The sequence below is a fragment of the Habropoda laboriosa genome, unplaced genomic scaffold (assembly GCF_001263275.1).
Source record: "Habropoda laboriosa isolate 0110345459 unplaced genomic scaffold, ASM126327v1 scaffold134, whole genome shotgun sequence".
NCBI classification, from domain to species: domain Eukaryota; kingdom Metazoa; phylum Arthropoda; class Insecta; order Hymenoptera; family Apidae; genus Habropoda; species Habropoda laboriosa.
The window spans coordinates 317,731-331,841 of NW_017100266.1; the positions used below are offsets into that span (position 1 = coordinate 317,731).

At 31.8% G+C, this 14,111-nt stretch overlaps 5 protein-coding genes across 5 annotated transcripts in view; 3 read left to right on the forward strand and 2 right to left on the reverse strand.

The window, feature by feature from the left end:
* The window catches only part of LOC108573196 (rho GTPase-activating protein 39), a 7,260-nt gene extending 3,612 nt beyond the window's left edge, over positions 1–3,648 (reverse strand). The window contains exons 1-6 of the mRNA XM_017935586.1: positions 3,354–3,648; positions 2,239–2,343; positions 1,670–1,808; positions 886–1,050; positions 288–816; positions 5–178 (exon numbers count right to left, since the gene is read on the reverse strand). Of these exons, the coding sequence (XP_017791075.1) occupies positions 5–178; positions 288–816; positions 886–1,050; positions 1,670–1,808; positions 2,239–2,343; positions 3,354–3,367 (1,126 nt within the window). The 5' untranslated portion in view covers positions 3,368–3,648. The remainder of the gene's footprint in view (positions 1–4; positions 179–287; positions 817–885; positions 1,051–1,669; positions 1,809–2,238; positions 2,344–3,353) is intronic.
* Positions 3,649–4,856: 1,208 nt separating this feature from the next.
* Positions 4,857–5,965, forward strand: LOC108573310 (ras-related protein Rab-18-B-like). The gene is made up of 4 exons (XM_017935717.1): positions 4,857–4,989; positions 5,066–5,183; positions 5,305–5,622; positions 5,680–5,965. The coding sequence occupies exons 1-4, from the start codon at positions 4,916–4,918 to the stop codon at positions 5,839–5,841; spliced, it is 672 nt and encodes a 223-aa protein (XP_017791206.1). The 5' UTR covers positions 4,857–4,915; the 3' UTR covers positions 5,842–5,965.
* A 962-nt stretch (positions 5,966–6,927) lies between these two features.
* On the forward strand, positions 6,928–7,852 carry LOC108573350. Its single transcript, XM_017935758.1, has 3 exons — positions 6,928–7,039; positions 7,104–7,561; positions 7,637–7,852. Exons 2-3 carry the CDS (start codon positions 7,106–7,108, stop codon positions 7,850–7,852), a joined length of 672 nt encoding a protein of 223 aa, XP_017791247.1. The 5' UTR covers positions 6,928–7,039; positions 7,104–7,105.
* A 1,070-nt stretch (positions 7,853–8,922) lies between these two features.
* On the forward strand, positions 8,923–9,477 carry LOC108573197 (the record flags this gene model as incomplete). Its single annotated transcript, XM_017935587.1, has 2 exons — positions 8,923–9,096; positions 9,214–9,477. Coding segments are annotated over 2 exons (438 nt in total), but the record flags the coding sequence as incomplete, so codon positions are not given.
* A 1,266-nt stretch (positions 9,478–10,743) lies between these two features.
* LOC108573333 (protein RCC2 homolog) lies at positions 10,744–13,141 on the reverse strand. The gene is made up of 4 exons (XM_017935741.1): positions 12,837–13,141; positions 12,117–12,360; positions 11,052–11,899; positions 10,744–10,965 (listed from the first exon to the last, which is right to left on the reverse strand). Exons 1-4 carry the CDS (start codon positions 13,035–13,037, stop codon positions 10,795–10,797), a joined length of 1,464 nt encoding a protein of 487 aa, XP_017791230.1. The 5' UTR covers positions 13,038–13,141; the 3' UTR covers positions 10,744–10,794.
* Between the last annotated feature and the right edge of the window lie 970 nt (positions 13,142–14,111).

A 14,111-nucleotide genomic window follows, 5' to 3' on the forward strand; every position in this document is an offset into this window, starting at 1 on the left:
CTACTTTCCACCAGGGAGCCATACTTCTCACCCTGTGATTTATAACTATGACTCAATTGAACTTCTGGCGGACGGTACGGAGGCATCTCTTGCCTAAATATTCTAGACTCCATTAGTGAATCACGATATGGCGAAGTACTTGGTTCAGGACCATACGAACCTCTACTACTTTCTCTACCTAAAGCATCAAAATATAAATTATATTAATTTTTTGTTCATCCTGTATTTAATCTAAACAAAAATACCACAGAACTAAATTCTTTGTGAAATTTAACTCACATTCTTACCATTTTTATTCTTTTCCAACTCTAAATTTCCTGCTCTACCCTCGCGTTGCGAGTCAACAAATGTCTTCTTCTTAAAAAGGGGAGTACTAGTTGAGAGCGACAAACCTAACGGTGGTGGCTCGCCCAGCGGTACCGACTTCTGATTCTTCACGCTTTCCAGAGTGCCACTCTTATGTCCCCTAGCTTCCAATGTACCGCTGTGTTGTCTGGGCGAAGATTGTGCTTGACTTGCTGGCGTCTGAACAACGGAACGATGATGATGTCGGTGCGGAGAGTCCAGTAATCGATACCCAGTCGATTCCAAGGATGTACGGCTGTGAGAGACAGAACTGTCACTAGAGCGTCCAGAATCCTGAGAATGATTATGTTGACGACGTGCTGTGGGCACTTCATGATGCCTATGATGTCTATTATTGTGATGATGATGATGATGGTGATGTCGTCTTGAAGATGGAGATGGTGAAGGAGGAGACGTTTGAAGGTCCACACCAACACTGGATGTTCTTGTTTTATTTACACTACCACTTTGCTATAATAAAAGTGTTACTGTAATGCTTATCTGTTAGCACAAACAAAGCCTCAAGAATAAGAGACTTACCAACGAAGAAGATAAATTGGAACTTTCTTGATGATTAAACCTTGCTAATCGACTAACAGAGGGAGTTTGTGTCTGCGTTGATACAGATTCTTTCTTTCTTGGCTCGGTTGATTTCTGTGTATCATTTCCACTGTTACTTGCTGGTTCAGTATTCTGCTTTAATGTCTATAATACATGTTGAACAGATTTTTGTATTTTTTTCTCCAATAAGTTGCAATGCTAATAATATAAAAAATATTATAAACAAAAAATATCTTTAAGTATTCTTTACTAATCAAAGGAAACAAACATACAACAGAAGTAACAATTTGAAACTTTTGAAATTTGAAGTGTGCTATTTAAACTAATAAAAATTTCATATAATATGACATATGCAAATAAAAATATAAGAGGTTCTTGAAAGATTTTCATGCTGGTGGTATGGCATAATGTAAACCAGAGTTTTTTCTCCTAGCTACAAATGTCTATTTATAGCTGTAAGGAGAGCAGACAGCTTGCACACTTATATCTTCAACATTCTGCAGAGTGGCTACATTGATGTATGATGGTATAGAAAATCTTACAAATCGTTGTGTCTACACACAACAGAATTTATATCTTAAATAAGTCAAATACTACGTTCAGTGAGTAAACATACATAAAGTTAACAGATTTTATCATTATCTGGTATTTCACATATTTGTATGACCCACCTAATTTTTAGCACTATTACAAGTACATGGAATGCTGTGTCACCCTCCCTTCCAAATTAGATATTTGTTATCAAACATGATGAATCACTCACCTGAAGCTTTGCCAAAGGTATGATGTCACAATCGCTTGGACGGTGCCATATAGTTTTCTGGGATGTTGCATTATAGTAGTAAAATCTTGAAGTATTTTGATCAAATAATTCCCACCACTGATTATTATCTGTCTTTTTCCTATAATTGAAAACACTACACTGAACTACATATATACCTAAGTATCTAACATCAGTAATTATTGAATTTACAGAGATTTTAGCAACAATTATTTTGATTACTGCAAAAATTAGGTTACAAGGAACATTGAAATTCAAAGCATGTGTCAAATAGAAATCTTGTCAATTATAAATGCTTCCTATATCATAAAAGGAAAACCTTATATGATGATAACTTTCACCAAGCTAATTAGATCAGAAAGACAACCTAATCTTAGACAAGCAATTATCTTTCTTAGTGAGAAAGTTGAGTTAATATTATTCTTTCTAAATTAATTCAGAAGGAAACTCTAAAACTTTCTGATAATAATAAAAATGTAATATCTTCTTTAACTATATGATAAAATATTTATTTTTGAATTAAAAGATGTATATATATATATATATCTTACACTGGTACACCAGGTGGAGGATCCCATACACATTCTCCAGTAATAAGATTAGCATACATATGCTCCTTGGTACGAGGTTCTATAATCTCCACCCATTCCATTCTACTGCAATTACACATATACCTTTATTTTTTTATTTCATAAATTTATACTATTGGCTTATGTCAAAATGATTAACATTACTGAATAATAACGATATTTAAACCTGTTAAAATAACTTGCACACGCGTTAAATCATTAAAGCATATAAAGTGAACACGATGATAAATTTGTTACTCTTTTTATTGCTATAATTAAAAATTCTAAAAATAGTGCGGCACAGTAAAAAAAAAAAGTATATAGTGAGATGTTTAATGCACGGATTAAATCGGGTGTATCGAATGAAAGGCGTTTGAAAATTTCAGATGACAGTTAGTCTAATGGATTTTTCGAAACGAAAGATAAAATCGAAGCGAATTAAACTATAAGTTATAAATAATTAATCAATAGCATTCTACCAAATCTGCAGCGAAAACGGGGCACGACGAAGTTCCTTTATCGAAGCTTTTTTTCGTAGAAAATAAATCCACCGATAAGCGGCAAGACTCGCAGAAAACGATGGTTGTCACGAGAAAATATTCGAAAATCGTAAACGAGGAAGAGAAACATTTAAAATCGAGCAAAGTTTCCTCATAATAAAAGGGTGTCCACCCCCACTCCCCATAACCATAAATTGATAGGAATGTTGGCTGCAATACGAACAACTGTCTGATGTCACGCTATCCGTTTAATTGACTGAAATAGGCAGCAGAAATCCATTCGTACATAGTTGTATACAAGGGGGAAGAACAAAAAACGAAAGTAGTGAAAGACAGAGAGGAAAAGGATAGACATAACTACGATAATGCGTACGAAATGTAAATGCAAAAGAATTTAGCAAGCAAGACCTACCCAGTTCAGACGACAAACTAAGAAAAGAAAGACAAACACGATTGTGTTTGAAGAATACGACGAGCCTCTCTCCCAAGAAAACTGGGACGGATCACTGGGAAAAAAATTCACTATCGATCCGCGAAACAGCCACTATATCGTGCCGTATTTCCATTTCCCTAGAATCGAAAAAATGTCTTTCTTACCCATCGAATGCCATCCCGGAGAATCAATCCGCAGTCCGAGCAACACAAAACACTTCACGTCACTTCGTGAACACTTTGTGACACTTCACGAGCACAACGGTGACACTTTGATGTCGCAACGTCCCATTTCCACGAGCATGAGCGGCGCAGCCCCTTCATGGCAGCCTATCGGCGGCCATCTTTTTTCTTCTGTTCGTTTTAGCGTTCTGCCACTATAGTAAACGAAAACTTACTTTATATTAGATTTCGACATATCCAAAGATGCGCTCGCACATTCGTCTTTTGTAGTGCTCCCACGTCGGTGAGTATATACTTGCCACGTGAATTTGCGACCGAATTTTACTCACTGATGACATATTCGATGTGTTATAATTCTCTTTTTTTCTCTGTTACCATACTTCCGAAACTTAGGATTGAAACGGATATCGATTGATTATTTAAACAGTCTACATCGTGCAAGAAGTATCGTTAAGCACTGTCTGTACGAATTGACCATGTTTGATAGTTGACATCTTTGATAATACTGTTATCTCTTAGTATATGATAACGTACATATCGCATTATTGAGGTTAGGAATGTTGACGGCCATATCTTTTCCCATTTGGGCACATAAAATTGTTCTAACACTTAGAAAGCTTCTAAACAATCTTTTTAAACTTTCAGTTTGTTTCGATAACAATTTGTCATGTCATATCTCTATGATAATTTAGCATTTTAGTATGAATAATGTATTTCATGCAAAGTTTCCGTGTAGATAAGTGATATGAAAGACAATAAATGCCAGATATTTTTAGATGGATCTTCTTATTTCAGTTTTCGACGTACAAATAGTTGCTTGTATTCATTTTGTACGCTTTGCTGGAAATTTCACGTCAGCCGTCCCGGTTTCCTCTTTAAGCGCACAACAGAAAAGCGATTTGCACTTTACCACGACCATTTTGTAATGCAATATTCGTTAGAAACAAATACAAACGACATCTGCACTATTTTGCAACAACTATTGTAATTGTTTTAACGTTTCCTATCCTACTGTCTAATTCGTATTACGACAACAGTACTTTGTAAGTTTTACTTAATGTGATGCAAAAAGAATGATATCATTCATTAGACTCGAGTGACGTATGTACGGTAAGCCTTTTTCAACAATTTTTGAAAGAATCAAAAAAATTAATAATACTAATTTTAATTTATAACCTCATTATGTATAAGCATTTTTCAGTATTTTGTAAACAAACTCAAATTTATCTTTTCTCTGTTATTCAATCTTTATTATTGCGACTAATCTGAAATGCGTTGTAACTGTATAAGTACATATTATAGGTTTTTGACATAAATAAAGTATTGTACATGTTTTATGTTGTGCGAGATCAACAATTTTTGTGTTATATTAAAGTGTAATACTTTTATTTTCAAGTAGCATAATTTTTTTTGTAATTTATAGTGGTAAAGAAATTAGATACATTTTTATTTTAATAAAAATTTATTAATATTAAATTAAGTGACAACATCATAAGAAAATATAAAATATTTATATTGAGTGCTGTGATATTATAACATTAACAATGGATTTGGATCAAGATGTATTAACTATATTAAAGTTATTAATGATAGGAGAATCAAATGTTGGAAAGTCAAGGTACTTGTACGAAAAATATTATTTGTTCATGATAGAATTTAGATCAATATGCTTATGTTATTATCTTTGTTGCTAGCATAATCCTCAGATTTACAGAGGATGAATTTCATGAGAATATGCAAAGCACAGTTGGCATGGATTACAGAACTAAACAAGTCACAATTGATGGTAATACAGTAAAACTTGCAATTTGGGTTAGTTTCATTTTGTTATTGCTATAAAAATTGTATGCATTTTACAGTACATCAGTTAAGTGAAAAATTAAATGTAAACGAAATAATTAAGTAAATGTAAATTAATGAAAAATTATTGCAGGATACTGCAGGACAAGAACGTTTCCGTACTCTAACTCCTAGTTACTACAGAGATGGGCAGGGTGCTATATTAGTATATGATGTTACAGATAGAGTTACTTTTATGAAATTAGAGACATGGCTCAGCGAGTTGAATACATACTGCAATAAGACAGATATTGTTAAAATGGTAGTGGGTAATAAGATAGATTTACCAAACAGAGAAGTAAGTACTGAAGAAGGCCTACAATTTGCTAGAAGGCATCAAACTCTATACATTGAAAGCAGTGCAAAAACAGCAGATGGAATAAAATGTTGTTTTGAAGAACTTGTGCAAAAGGTATAACTACTTTTCATCTTTAAAATTTTCAAATACTATAAATGGTGTTATTTGCAGATAATACAAACACCAGGTCTTTGGGATCGACATGCTCTTTTGAAATCATATGGTAATGGTAGTATGGGGGGTGCAAGACATAGAGGCCACAGAGGATTACAACTAATATCTGATGGTCAACCACAAGAACCACATTCAAATTGCTATTGCAGTTTGATTTAATTCATTGTAATATAACAATCTGTTGGTGATTGTTAGAAGGAAGCCATACTTATTATAATCTAAATTTGATTAAATTATCAAGTATCAAAGTGTGAGAACTTTGAAGCAAAAGTGAATAATAATACAGCACATTATTGCTTTGTGTATGTTATAAAAAGAAATGTTACATACATGTATCAGAGATATATATGAGTTTGCTTGTAACTTCTAATTCTTTGTTAAATAGTTACATTTTCTATAGGTATTTGTAATATCAAAATTTATATTTGTGTAAATATATTATGCATACGTAATATAATGATTAATAAATATCAATAGAACTTCAATAATGTCACAAACAAACATGTATTTTTAGCTCCTATGCACTTTTGTATCTACTGTAGAATTTGCAAAATTTTACAGTTTATTTTTATTATTGTGTTGATTTGATTTTAATACTAACATGCACAATAAATAAATGCAATGCATATCGTTACATATATAAATGTAATATACTGTAACAATATATCAATAAGCAGTTCAATAAAGTTATTTTAATGTACTTGTAAATAAAATAGATTTCTGTAATTGACTTTTCTCTTGTTAGTACATTCAAATTATGTATTAATTAAAATATTTTAATAGTAAATATGTCATTTTTTTTAATACAAACAAATGCCTGTTAACATATTTGATTTGATTAACCATGCCATACATATTTTGAAATTTAATTTAATTTTTATATGTGAATGCAGAATGGCGCAATTTATGGCAAGTGATAAAAACAATAATACAGCTTACAAATGTCCGTATGACAAAAAGTAAAATAAGTTGTAATATGATGATTAACTTGAAGTAATTTTATTAAATTTTAAATTACGTTTTCCACTTTTTATTCAAAAATAATTTCATATTTTTAGAAAAATTACTTCTGAATCATGTTCAACATGTTCATTATCAACAAAGTCATCATCAAAAGAAGTAATAAATAAAACTAAATTAAATGTCGTCCTTACTAACAAAGGACTTAAAATATATGGAACTTGGAGCAAAGACAAGTTATTGAAATTACTTACAGATAGACTTAAACAATGTACTCATATTCAGTCAAGTGCATTAGAAAAGATTTCCCATAATGTTATAAGTGATAAACGATTATGGATCACCATTTATAGTGGATTATACAGTACTTGTGTTTTAAAAAAATTGGAAGAGAAAGGTATCTCTGCTCACATCATAAATTAAAACAAAGAAAGCTTAATTAATTTAATGTAACTTTTTAGGCATGTCCATACATAGCATCATAAAAGCAATGAAACTTGGCCTTATTAGCCTTAGTTATTGTGAACTTCTTTATTTTAAAGATTTCAAAGTAGAACCATATATTTTGGAATTCAAAGGAATGTGGTCCAGTAAACTTAGTGATGAATTAATTTTAAATTTAAGACCTACAGGTTTATGTGAGATAGAATGTTGGAATATCATTATACATGGAGTAATGCTTCAAAGTCCAAGTATTCTTCGTCATTTAATTTTAAGTGGTATTGATGTTCCTGGAATTTTAAATTGGAAATCTCCTATTAATTTTGCATCATCTAAAATAATTGAATTTTTGAGACATATTGAGATAGAGGAAAATATTATACAATTAGTAGAATATCATGGAATCAATGAAGAAACTGAACAAATGTTAGTTGACTTAGGACTTAATGAAATGGAAGAAAAAATCTCAAATATGGAGGTCTGAATATAAGTGGTAATTAAACAATTTTTGTAAATATTTATTACATTTTTTAAACTTCTATATCATATGTAGGAAATAATATGTGAATGCAGTTTAACTATATTAGAACCAAGCAGTAGCAGTTTAAAAATAACAGAAAATATTTTTAAAATGGATAGTTCTAAAAGCAGCTCTAGTTTTATTGATGCATCAGATGATTTCCAACAATGTACTTGTCAATGTTATCTTTCAGCAAAGAACAAAACAATAGATGAAATGATTGCAGAACGTAATGATTATTTGCGGTAAATAATTACTATGCTTCATATATAAAAACCTAAAGTCAAATTTACAGGGTGTTCTATTATAATATTTTCACGCGATTATCTTTCGAACTATTCGTTACTCGAAAAAGTGTCAACTAAAAGTAAAACTTACTCTATTTCGAGAGGAACATCTGTAAGTGGAAGCACTCCTAAGATTATAAAATGTTCTTTGGTTTTTTTTTTTTCTTTAGTTTTGTTTACAGCCCATTCCGAGAAAAGTTCATTGACCTATCATATGGGGGTCTTCCAATTATTAAAGGTCATTTACGATCGTTCAAAGACTACCTTCGTTGAATAATTGCAAGACTTTCCTTTAACGAAGTACCGAATTCGTCGACTCGAAATTAAACGTGACGTGAACTCACTAATGATGCGATTTATCAACACTTTTCTTTGAAATAAATTTCTAAAGATTCTGGAAGATGTTCTACCCACCACTAGCTCTTGTTTATAATAACTGCGAGGTTCGAGAAACGCTTAACATGTTTCCTGGCCGTTGAATGGGAAGAAGAAGTAACATATTCTTCCCACCAAGATCTTCAGATCTGACGCCTCAAGACTTCCTCTTGTGAAACTTTTTAAAATATAAAGTTTACCAAAAAAAGCCCACCTCTTCTGATGATATCGAAGCTCGAATCATACCTAAGGTCGTCCTTTCGAATATAGAAGATAAAAAAAACTTCGTAGGTGTTCAACGAAGATATACTTTCAACGATCGTGAATAACTTTGGAAGACCCAGATATCACAGGTCAATGAACTCGTTTCGAAATGAGCTACACGCCTAAGTAAAAGGAATATACTGTTCCAACTAAAAAAATCAAAGGTCACCTTGAAATCTCGGAGGCGCCTAGGATAAAATTGTGTGTTAAAATGTCTCCGTCGAAACAGAGTAAGTTTTACTTGGCACATGTTTTTGAATAATGAATAGTTCGGGAGATAATCTCGTGAAAAGATTATAATGGCTTACCCTGTATAGAAACACTTAAGTTGATAGTATTAAATTAAAAAAAAATTAATTATTGACTTTTCACAATTATGCTATTTGTTAATACTTACCATTGGCATGGGTAATGGCTAGAACTCTAAAATATAAACCAACAGAACCAATACACTTTATGGCATATGAATTATTACGTTGGGCGCGTGGTAATGTTCCCCAAAATAAAAAGGACAATCTTCAACAATTAATTGCATTAGCCACTATAACAATGGATCATAAATTTGTTGTTAGCATTATTTACAATAATTTTTAATGCTTGAAAAATAGTTATTTTATTTCTTCAAAAATAATCAATACATTTTATAAAATAATCATTACAAACAGCAGTAATATTTTTAAATAGGTGAAAAAACGTTTAGAAGAAGAGGAACTAATTAAAAAACTAAATGAAAAAGCTATGGAAAATATTCCCTGCAATTTTTGCAGAGATTATCAAGAATTGTATCGTATTAAAAAACGATGTTGGAAATGTATAAAAAGACCCTTAAGAAAATTTGAAAGTTGTGAATTTTCTGAAATGTGTACTTCGTGTAAAATCAATGTATCAGATAAGAGTGATGATCATTCATTGCCCCCATATTTGGAGTCTACTAAATGCGAGTATTAAAAGATAATATTCAGAACACTCTTTAATAAAAATTATTTAAAAAGTTCGTTTATTCTGTAATTTGTCTTGTACATTTGTTCCATATTTACTAAAACAGTGTGGTTATTCCACAGAAATATTACATGGAACAAAATGGAATGAACAAATATTAAATTCATTTCATCGCAATGCAAAAAACTCCGACTACATTGTGGCAGTGATTCTAATTACAGTCCTTTTAAAACATATGACGTTATTGTGAATTTCATGGATCTTCGTGTTACATTTTCAGTAGTTCTAAAATAAAATTACATATAAAATTTCGATTATATTCACTACTGAGACGTGGATAGCCTTAATTATAATGCGTATACATGAGTTTTAGTAGCATATGATGTCCAAACTATAAACATTTAAATTTATTATAAGAATTTTTTACTCATCCTATATAGTACAATAATTAACAATGTGTTTCCTTTCTTTCTTTTTTTTTTTACTGAAACTTTCTTTGTTAAGTATAACTATGAAACAATCCCTAGTTTAAAAAGTATGATAAACAATGCTGGTTTTGGAAGAGCATTGTTATTTTTCATAGCAAAAAGAGTATCAACTTTAAATACAGAAATAAATGAGTTCATAAAACACTTGCATTGATATTCTCTATGTGTTTGTTATAAAAACATTAACCATTTAAAGCATATGTTCCAGCTTTTCTTTGTATAATCACTTCTAAAATGTCCCTGTACATAGAATATAAGAATGATTTCTGCAGATTTAATGATTCAGGTACTACTGTAATGAATCAATGATATAGACTATTTGCATATAATAGATTAAAATGAAAAATAAAATTAAAAGCAGTACTTGTTAAATTCCATAACATGTTCTTTCCAGTTTCTAGCACTCTTCTTCATACATATCAACTATTTTCATTCTTGTTAAAGACACAGAGAGTACTTCAATAAAATAGCAACGTATCAAAATATATTTTTGCATCTATTCGTTTGGTCTATATCCTGAGCTACTAACAGAATGGGGTTTCCTATTATGGTAAACTTTTCTTCGTACATTAAGTAAAAGTGGAAGTACAAAGTAGAGAGTAATAGTTAAGTCTATATTTTGTATGGACGTTTTTCGCAGTCTATTAATAACCATTCACAGATCTTTCAATCTTTTCTTCAAGTCGTTAAACTAACTTCTTAATCAAAAGCGATGACGCATTTTCGTTTACAGTTCAACTTCTTTTATTTGCAATGAATACCGAAAAATCTCTGAGCGCTCCGGCGTGGTAATTCGATAGCATTTACTTCGTGTAATTCAAATTAAAAATTATACGATTTAAACTGAATATACTTGAAGTTTGTTAATTTTAGCGTTCTCTTCTTCAGATTCATCTCGACAAATCATAAGTGTATGTGAGAGACCACAGGTAACAGCAGTAATGTACAAACCTTCCAGTGCTTTTACTTCTTTTGGAGTTGTTGAGGATTTACGCATTTCACCAAAACCCTGTAATTATTAATTGAAGAAGAGGAATTTAGTTGAAAAGTCTACAAAAGTCCATTAATATATTTATTGATTATACAATTATTTACCAATTCACCAAAAGTAGGGCTAGCACCCCAAGCAATAACCGATTCATCAGCCGCAACTACTACGCTAGTTTGAGAACACCCAACGCATCTAATTTCCCAGCCAGACAAATCTTGAATTGGTTTGGGATACATATTTGCTTCTCCAGTACGTTTTGTTTGTCCAAACATTAAAGCTGATCCATGAACATTGATGACAATACTATAAGAACTGCCACAATGTACAGCTCTAACACCACGATTAGGTGGTTCCAAGTACTTAATTAAACGAGGCACTAATTCGTCTCGTTGCTCGTTATGACCTAAACGGCCAATACCTCCGAATCCCCAAGAAAATGCACGATTTTTACTATCGATTGCGACGGTATGATAATGTCCACAACTGAAATCTGTAATTTCAACGCAATCTAATGGTGTAACATGGCTATCCTTTGCTTTTTCAACATATAAAACAATTCTCTTAGGCACTTTCTCAAAATGAAACGCCATCTTAGTATTTGTTATGAAATACTTTCCATCAGTATTATGACCTAAAGCTCCATATTCTGGGCTTCCAAATGAATGTAAACCACCCTTAATGTCCAGAATCATTGAAAACTCTGCTCCACATCCTACTTTCACGATAGGTGGACCAGTGTATTTTACTTTAGTGGCAGAGACAATGCAGACATCAGATTTTCCAACGCCACATTGACCTAATTTATTGTCTCCTGCAGCAAAAACGATGCCGCGACTTGTTAAAAATAAAGTGTGATTGCGACCACAAAATGCTCCTATGATTGTATGTCCCTTCAATGCTGTGATTTCTGTAGGTTCATCCCGACGTTTTGTATCACCAACACCTAGCTGACCTACAAACATTAAGAATTTCTAAGTTTAATAAATATATATAGCTAATAAAGTGTATCTTCATGAGATTGATACTAAATTAGATATTTGTTAATCCAGTACCAATAGAAATGATACGGCTTAACAAACCTTGCAAACTTTGAACTTGTTTAAATTACATTTACTTACATTGAAATACATAATCATAAGATAAGTTTTGTTTACCTTTCATTCATTTACCTTTATCATTTCTACCAAAAGATAAGCATCTATTATCCTCTGTAACAATAATACTATGAGAAGCAGCTGGACCAGAAGCAACTAATCTGACCCTAGCACCATTTAAGTTTTTGAAAGTATGAGGTGTCCACAAACTACGTCCTATATTAGTTGATTTCACTCCTTTTGGTGGAGCTTTACGACCTGCCATATCCCAGTTTGTGAGGCCACACATGAGCAATGTTCCAGACTTTCCCCACCCACCCTGTAATAATAATGTATAAGTAAATTATTGAATACAAGATAAAAATTATTTGATAAGTCTCGCCAAAAATCTAATTTTTTTTTAAACAAAGTTACAGAATTTTAAAATATTCACTGAATATAATTCTTTTATACTATTTGTTTAATATTTCATCATATAAGTAAATGTAAATTTAAATATAAATGACAACAATTAGAAATCTAACTAATTTAAGAAATTACGCACGAAAGCTTAATAAAAATGTGTGCACGAACTTCGTAATGTTATTTTGCGATTATAAAAATATTAATAGTGTGAACAACGGTGCACACTCCTCTCTGTTCCGAAATGACTTTTTTTTCACCAGCGTAGGACATGCATGGCTCCGAGGCCCATCAGCATCGTAAATACCAACATCGTTTCCGCATCCTTTCAGACTTCAAGATACCATTTACCTGGGATAAACAAGTACATGAAAAAGATGAAAATTATTTCACCTCAGGTGGCGGCAATTCCGGAATACTGGAGACATCGCTAAGATCATCTTCGGGAGCGTCCTCACCGTCGGCATTCGAGCCGGTCTCGGCGTCGTCAACATCCGAATCGTGTTCGCTGGAGATGTCCTCTTCGTCATATTCGGTCTTTCTATATTTCGCGCGACCCTTCTTGCTTGCTGGATTTTTCCGCTTACTCGACATGTCGGCCAATCTTATATTTTGAATTTATTCGTTGCTAGGAAAACCAGTTACGCGGGACGCGAACACAATGACATTTATCGATGTAATGGCGCTGAGACCTGTACTGTTCGACAAACGGACAACAAAAACGCGGCCACCTGGCGCTCAAAAATCATAATAAAACCATGCTCCAGTGATAAGTACAAAGCAAACTCAAGTTTATGATTGTAAATCGCCGAAAGCGCGTTCCGTGTTCCATACATTTCAAACCTGTGAAACGTGGAAATGGAATAACGGTTTTCAAATCGCGCCAAAATTCAGTTCTCATATTTACACTAAATCTAAATGCAGTTGAAATACTTTAACCTGTAATCATGAACTTTAAAATATGAAAATCTTTTAGTTATTGGATTTTGTATTACCATTAAAAATTTTAAATTTCACGAATTTACTGTCCGTACTATATATAAAATTATATTCATTATTCGTAAAGTTGATGTAAAATAAAATTGTCTAAACAATTTAGTATATAAATATGCTCATAAATTAAACAAAGTTAGAAACTATATAAGAAACAGGGAGAGAAAAGTGTGACCTCACTGACAGTTCAAATAATTAAAAATTTTTTGCTATAGCCAAATTTCTTCCTAATTTGTAGTATCTAATCTTCACGAGTAGAGTCGCCACTTTCGTTTTACTTGAAAGCAACATCATGCTTAGATCGCATTATTTTTTAACTGACGCGATTAATCCGTCCATATCATAAGTTTGTGTAATATATATTCGTGTCAAATCTGAAAAGTCAGTCATTTGTGATACTTCCAGAAAGTTATACGCTTTAAATCTTATATTTAGAAAAATTCTATTGTTAAGGTGCAAATCTTTTGCTTAATAAATTTTGAAGATTTCTGTAGTGCAATACAAAATCGAATTATTTAATGTGATATTTATTTTACTGTGATATACGCTAAAAGTGTAATGTTCATTTTGATACACGAAAGAAATTGTAACAGCTTTACTTCGACATAATTTAAGGTATAGCATTTATATAATATTATTACATTATATTATATTTATTATATTTATCATTGCATA

Bases quoted from the DNA above. Each gene is read 5' to 3' on its own strand.
- LOC108573310 (XM_017935717.1), top strand. From the start codon at position 4,916: ATGGATTTGGATCAAGATGTATTAACTATATTAAAGTTATTAATGATA. The intron at 4,990-5,065 runs GTACTTGTACGA...CTTTGTTGCTAG, and splicing joins TCAAATGTTGGAAAGTCAAG to CATAATCCTCAGATTTACAG. The intron at 5,184-5,304 runs GTTAGTTTCATT...AAATTATTGCAG, and splicing joins CAGTAAAACTTGCAATTTGG to GATACTGCAGGACAAGAACG.
- LOC108573333 (XM_017935741.1), bottom strand. From the start codon at position 13,037: ATGTCGAGTAAGCGGAAAAATCCAGCAAGCAAGAAGGGTCGCGCGAAA. The intron at 12,361-12,836 runs GTGAAATAATTT...TTATTATTACAG, and splicing joins CGGAATTGCCGCCACCTGAG to GGTGGGTGGGGAAAGTCTGG. The intron at 11,900-12,116 runs GTAAATGAATGA...TAATGTTTGTAG, and splicing joins TTTTGGTAGAAATGATAAAG to GTCAGCTAGGTGTTGGTGAT.
- LOC108573350 (XM_017935758.1), top strand. From the start codon at position 7,106: ATGTCCATACATAGCATCATAAAAGCAATGAAACTTGGCCTTATTAGC. The intron at 7,562-7,636 runs GTCTGAATATAA...TATCATATGTAG, and splicing joins AAAAAATCTCAAATATGGAG to GAAATAATATGTGAATGCAG.